Raw genomic sequence first — 6,691 nt, forward strand, 5'->3', positions numbered from 1 at the left:
TAATTTATTTTGTTTATCTTTGTATTTTTACATTATCTGCATTTGTTTATCATTTTAAATTTAAACTTATTCAAGGGAAGTCAATTTAATTATACTAAAATTATAGAGTTTGTTATATTTTTTCAGAATTTTAAGAGAAATCGATGTAATTTATCCTTAAATAAAACAACAAAATAAATTAGTAAATAAAATAGCACGCAGAAAAAGGATTTTTCCACAGAAAATTCCACACAAAAGAAAATGTGAAAGAAACAGAAAAAGAAGGCACAAAGAAAAAGAAAACTTTATCCTTTAGTTTTTTTCCTACCTTTTGGCCTTTGTTGTTTAGATGCTTTTGGCTTGAAAGTGAAAGGCGATTAGCTTGCCTTTTGTGACATACAATTTAAGTTTATCTGCACAGGTGAGGCCCTACAAAACCAAACACACCTCCCTCCCAACTTTATCTGTTGCAATCTGCCCTACTTTTACAATAATATTTTCCACCTTGGGCCTTAGATATAATTTCATAAAGAACTTTAGTTTATTTATTTATTATTATTACTATATTGGATACAAGTCCCTTCCTTTTCTTTTTCCTCCACAAATCATTTCAAAAATTCAAGATTTAAATGTGTTACGAATTTGTAACACCTAATCGGAATCAATGTGACATGAAAACAAAAAAGAACATACACACAAGAACAAACACAAATTCAATATGATCCGAAAGATTATACGAGATACAACGATGACTGCTGTCCCTCAACCACATATACATAGAAATTGATGCACAAATGTTAGAAATATAAAAATGGAAAAAATTACCCTTACACCAAGTTGGATCCACAGTTGAGTGATTAGTATCCAGTATTTACCAAGATGCAGGCTAGTCTAACAAAAACAAAGATCTTCACAGAGGCCATCACATAAACAAAACAATCTTCTACCTATTTGCACACAATGTATTTAGTTCAAAAAAATAAATCATCTCAATTCCACAACCTGATAGCATATCCTAAGCAGTGTATGGAATGAGATATGTATACAGCACAGATGGATGATACTGATTTATGTTCAAGAAATTCCTGATTCAGACCAACAGATATTTATACCAAATCACATTCGTATTGGTACATTCAAGAATCTCACTTTTTTTTCTACCTCAATTGTATATATTATGTACAAGAACACTTGGTCCCAAAACATACGAGTTTACTGCAAAACAAAAACATTCTTACTGTCACAGAAAAAAAGAGAAATCATGCACTGATTAGGTTAATCACCACAGATCGTTACTGCTTCGCCAATAGGTCCTGCATTTGAGGTCAGTAATCAACATAGTCTTCCGGCCAACAAAGCTGCAATGCATTTTCGGCTTTGAGAATATGCAAGAAGCAAAATTGATGGTGAAATTTCACTATTCAATTAGCCACTCTCTCTTGGAAGTTGAGTGACCTTGACAAGGCTGCAGGGTTGGCTTGCAACACCAAAGATGTTTCGTCTATGTGTTTTTTCTCATCTCCTTTTGATTGGAATGCCTTAAACAGACCTCCCGTGTTGATTGAATCCTTCTTTTCATTCTTAATCCCGAGTGTCGACCATATAGAGCTTTTTGCTGCTTGACTTGGATCATCGATCCTCAATGTCTTTGGAATCCAAACACATCTCTCCAAATTGTTTTCTTTCAAGGCCTCTTCTTTCTCCGAGCTTGATGGTTTAAGAACATCCCAATCCCTGGAATGCTTCCCCAAGATTGGAGAATTAGGACTTGAGCATGTAGCAGGGTCAGGCGAAATCCATGGAAAATTCCAAGATCCAGGTAAAGCACAACCCCAATAAGGTGGTGCTGGGTAAACTGTAATTGGAAAGCCAGAAGGGCCAAAAGCCGGTTGAGGCATTGGAGTCCTCCATTGGGGTGAGTTCCATTGACAAGGCCAAGGAGGACCCGAGAAGCACGGTACTTGAGGATTCAAGTTCTGAAAATTGGTCGTAACCGATTCTTGCAAAATCGAATTCCCTCCCCTTTCTGCTGAATCTGAACCTGTAATTGAAGACCTACTTGACCGCTCATCCCCACATTCTCTTCCTCCACACGAAACAGAAATCTTCTGTGATTTCTCAGCTAGGGTCAATGCAGAATCCATGGATTCACAAAGTGGTGAGTCCGAGCCAAAATTAAGGACAGTTCCATTAGCAACATCTGCTTGAGCAACCAAGATATGACGATAATGTGAAGCAGAAGCGTTTTTGTTTTTGCGACGACCAGAACCTACTGGAACATTCCTCATGGTTCCACCGGCTGTCCAGTACCGCTGACATTTTTTGCAGAAATGGCGGGGCTGATTGACGTTGTAATTGTTGAAGTAGCAGAACTTGGTGTCCATGCTATTGCAGCGGGGACATGGAAGTATTTTGTCAGGCTTTTTCAGTGTTTTTTCTTGTGAGTTATTGCTAGTCTCGCTCTGTTCGTCGTTCTTGGAAACTATGGATGAACTATGCTCTTTTTCGACAGATGGTGTTTTCGGGTTTTCACATGATGTTGCTTCTGGATCTTCCTGTCTAGTCTCGGTGACTTCAATTTGCGAAGGTTTCTGAAATTAGCATTTAGAAATAGGGTTAGAAACAGAGTATTTAAGAAGAAAATGCACCAATTGAGTCATTGAATTTAAAAAAAATAAATTAAAAAAAATAAATTATTAGTATGATCAGAAGAAGGTCTAACGGATAGAATTTCCAGAGTTCATTGGAAATTTATAATTTATTTTAAGTCTGCTAAGCTAAAAGTTAGCAAAATTAACAGTTAAATAACTGGATCAGAACTTGTTTGAGACAAACATGCAAAGATTCTTTGGTAAAAAAGTAGAAAATAAAAAACATGTCAACAATGGTAAAGATTGAAACATAAGAAGTGCAATTCAATGCTATAATTACTGGGTTTCAAAGCAATTAAATCAAAACTGTGAAGAGAAAATCCAATGGACCAGCATGGGAATTCTTTTTTTTTTTTTTAAAAAAAGAAAATACTTTGCTAAGTAACTCATAATCGAAAATTAAACAAAAGTAGCAGCTAGCTTGAAGTTAAAAAGAAAATTTTAAAATCCGAAATTCAATCATAATCTCTATATACTATCTAATCAACATAAAGGTTTGGTTTGAAAACAAACAAAAATAATCAAAACCTGGTTCTATGTACGAATTCAGAAAGTTCTTAAGAAACAACTATAGCACAACTCAGTTCTGATTGTCACAAAAGTAAAAAAATTGGTAGTTTTAAATCAATCTTGACAGAATTCAGTAGAAATATATACTCAAAACCTTGCAAAAAAAAAAAAAAAAAAAAGTCCTCTGGTTGGTGTTGGACTTTCGTCGAACATGTAATAGAACAGATTATATGAAATGAAATGGGAATGAAACGAATCGACCCATTATCGAAATACACAAACTCAAATCAGTACCTGGTTGTTTTCTTGCACATCTTCAACTCTGTTTTGACTTTGCGTCGAACAAGAGGCTGAAGAAAGAAGATTTTGATGGGAGGTAGAGTGGTGTTGTTGATGGTTATCATCATCATGTTCATCAGAATCAACGTGGGTTTTTGTTGTTTTTAGAGGTGTTGTAACAACTGAGACTTGCTCGTTGAGAAGCAATGGAATCGTCTTGCCAAACAACTTGATCGCATGGTCTTTCACTTCCGACATTCTTCTCCTCTGTTTTTCAGTTTTTTTCTTTTTCCTTCTCTCTCTCTCTGTATATGTATATACACAGCCGTTCGGATAAGTAGGTAAAAAAAATAAATAATAAAGAAGTTGGTAACATAATAATATATATATATATATATATATATATTGTTTAAATAGTAAAAATATTCTTAATGAAATTTAAAATCTTAGGTTTAAATTTTGTTTATGTTTTTAAATAATATTTTTTTATTTTATGATAGAAAAATTTGTCGCGTAACAAAAAAAAAAAAAAGAGTTACCAGACTAATAGACATCAAATTATAATAGTATAGATGTATTCTCTGGACTTGAAATAAATCTTTCTTTTTCTCTCTCTGTTGCTTGGTTGGGATTGTGTCCTTGAGGGTTGAATTGGGTTGGGGATGAGTGAGTGAGAAAGGGGATAATTGATCTTGGTTTTGCCAATAACTTATCACATAACTGAACACAGGAATTGTAAGTGAAGCAATTGAAATGAAGCTATTTCTATTATGATGGGTCTTATTGTTTGATAGGTATGTTTTCTTTTCACTTCATACTTGGAATAGAGGATACTGTTGACCGGTTTGTGAGGTATATTATATGTTTCGTTTTTATGATTTTATTATTTATTTATTTTGTAAAATGTCTCTCATATATTATTTATTAATAGATGACACATGCTATACATATACAATTCAAATAAGTAAAAATAAAAATACATAACAAAAAAATTAATTTTATAATAGGTATGTTACCTAAATAGTAAAATCTTCTTAATAAAACTTAAGACTTTGAGTTTGACTCTTACTTGTCTTTTGTATAACTATTTTATTTTAAGATTGAAAAATTTGTCACACTTAATAATAGTGTAGAAAATAGATTAAAAAATATATAAATAAATAAGTTAATCTAATAACAATAAACTATTCATTTTATTACGTTTTTCTTCAAAAATAAATAAAATATTTTCAAAAAATACATGCAATAGGATAAACTCGGTTTGAGACATGAACCAGTGAGAAATCTATCCATTATTTTATATAATTAGTTTTACGGCAATAGGATAAACTCATTGAATTTATTAGAAAGTAATTTTAAAAAGTGAATTGCATTTATTGAAAATGTAACCAAAATTTTTTAAATTTTAAATTTTAAATTTATACCATACATACGCTTTTTATAATAAAACTCAAGATATATTTTATAATTAGTGTTTTTGTTAATTTTATGATCGGTTCTGGGTAGGTAGGCACTTAGTGATTTTACAGAGTATAGTGAGAGATGTGGGGTTGCCACGTCAGCAGTGGGGAGTGAATTCTCAGCCATAAGTTGTTTGTGGCCTGAAGAGATCTTTCTTTTGGGTATAATTGTTTGATTCCCTACCCCTTGTGTTTTGTGAAAAGGGTAGTGCTTCGTATCCCTTCTTTTGTCCATGTCACCATTTTCTTCCCCCCCACACTCCTTGATTCCCCCCACCCCTTGTGTTTTGTGAAAAGGGTAATGCTTTGTATCCCTTCTTTTGTCCATGTCACCATTTTCTTCCCCCCACACTCCTTGATTCCCCCCACCCCTTGTGTTTTGTGTAAAGGGTAGTGCTTTGTATCCCTTGTTTTGTCCATGTCACCATTTTCTTTACCCCACGCTCCTTCTAGAGGGCTTACAATATATCTTATTTTTTTAAAATTATTTCTCTTATTGCAATTCACTTATAATTATTAATTAGGACAAATTTTACTTTACTCCATGTAATTTGGATCGCTTGTGTTTTACCTTTCGACGTTTGAAAATCATCACATAATCTCCTGTGATTATTGGATTAAATTGTACAGTTAACACTGTTAACATCAAAAGTAAAAAGACTATTTTACCTTATATATAACTTTTGTTTAGTATTTCTCATTCAACAGTTATGTATTTGAGAAGAACAAATGAGAGAACTTAGGGTTTTGATATATGAAATTAGGATTTTGATTTAACAAATTAATTTAAAACAACATAATTTCTACTAAAAAATAATTTAATTAATATTTAATTTGCCTTCAAATTTAAAGTTCAAACCAATTATTCACTTTTTTTTTTTTTTTTTGCTTGATTGGAATTTAGTGAGCACTACACAATAAATTGTGAAAATTATTTCTGTCAATATATATATATATATATATGTAGTGATGTAATTTGAAACAAACCAATTAATTAATCAATTAACCAATCAAACAAACCAATTAAATCAACACACAAATATTACATATAAATCTGTGAACATTGAGATACAAAAGTTGGCCTTGATCTGTCAAATCTGTGAAGATTCTTTCTGATTCTGAATCCTCATTGCAGTTTTGAGAAGCAAAGCAGATGTTCTAGAAGGGACGTGAAGAATAATAGCTGTAGGGATATATTTTCTGAGTACCAACACGTGGCAAGGTGACGCTGACGTGTCAGCCGAGGTGCCACGTGTTTTGGTCGTGACGCTGAGATGATCTCGGTAAGGCCGAGGTTGTCTCCGAAGATATCGGAATACGAGATAAGCGGATAAGGGACAAGAGTCCTAGAATGAAAAGGGAACTCAACCTGGATAAGGGACAAGAGTCCTAGAATGAGAAAAGACTTCAGTTTGGGTAAAGATAAGACTCTTAGAGAGTTTATCCTAATCCCACTAGGAGTCCCAGATTAGCAGTAATCCTAAGTCTATTAGGGCCAGGCTCCTATTGGGACTAGGATTGTATTGGCTATAAAAGAGAGGCACCTCCATAGGTCTAAGGTATGCTTTGGATACTCAAACTTGTGAGTTTAGTACTTGATTTATCTTTGAGAGATATACTGACTTGATCGTCGGAGTGCCCCCGGGTAGTCGAAACCACCGCGGGATTCTTATATTTCTGTTGCAGGTCAGTCAGGTGCCATCTATTCTGCCAATGCTCTCCAGCTGGTTACTAAGCGGGCAGTGTGGTCGGAAAATCACCCACGCAATTTGGCGCCGTCTGTGGGAATCGAACGAAGAATAGATGGCCAAT

At 33.7% G+C, this 6,691-nt stretch overlaps 1 protein-coding gene across 1 annotated transcript; it reads right to left on the reverse strand.

Moving 5' to 3' along the window:
* Window positions 1-1,046: 1,046 nt before the first annotated feature.
* On the reverse strand, window positions 1,047-3,951 carry LOC114275514 (cyclic dof factor 1). Its single transcript, XM_028217556.2, has 2 exons — window positions 3,435-3,951; window positions 1,047-2,570 (listed from the first exon to the last, which is right to left on the reverse strand). Exons 1-2 carry the CDS (start codon window positions 3,675-3,677, stop codon window positions 1,401-1,403), a joined length of 1,413 nt encoding a protein of 470 aa, XP_028073357.2. The 5' UTR covers window positions 3,678-3,951; the 3' UTR covers window positions 1,047-1,400.
* Between the last annotated feature and the right edge of the window lie 2,740 nt (window positions 3,952-6,691).

Source organism: Camellia sinensis, chromosome 5 (assembly GCF_055761805.1).
Source record: "Camellia sinensis isolate YWXY chromosome 5, ASM5576180v1, whole genome shotgun sequence".
Lineage (NCBI taxonomy): Eukaryota > Viridiplantae > Streptophyta > Magnoliopsida > Ericales > Theaceae > Camellia > Camellia sinensis.

Excerpts from the sequence above, each read along its gene's own strand:
- LOC114275514 (XM_028217556.2), bottom strand. The coding sequence starts at position 3,677 with ATGTCGGAAGTGAAAGACCATGCGATCAAGTTGTTTGGCAAGACGATT. Across the intron at positions 2,571-3,434 it reads ATGTGCAAGAAAACAACCAG|AAACCTTCGCAAATTGAAGT; the intron begins GTACTGATTTGA and ends TGCTAATTTCAG.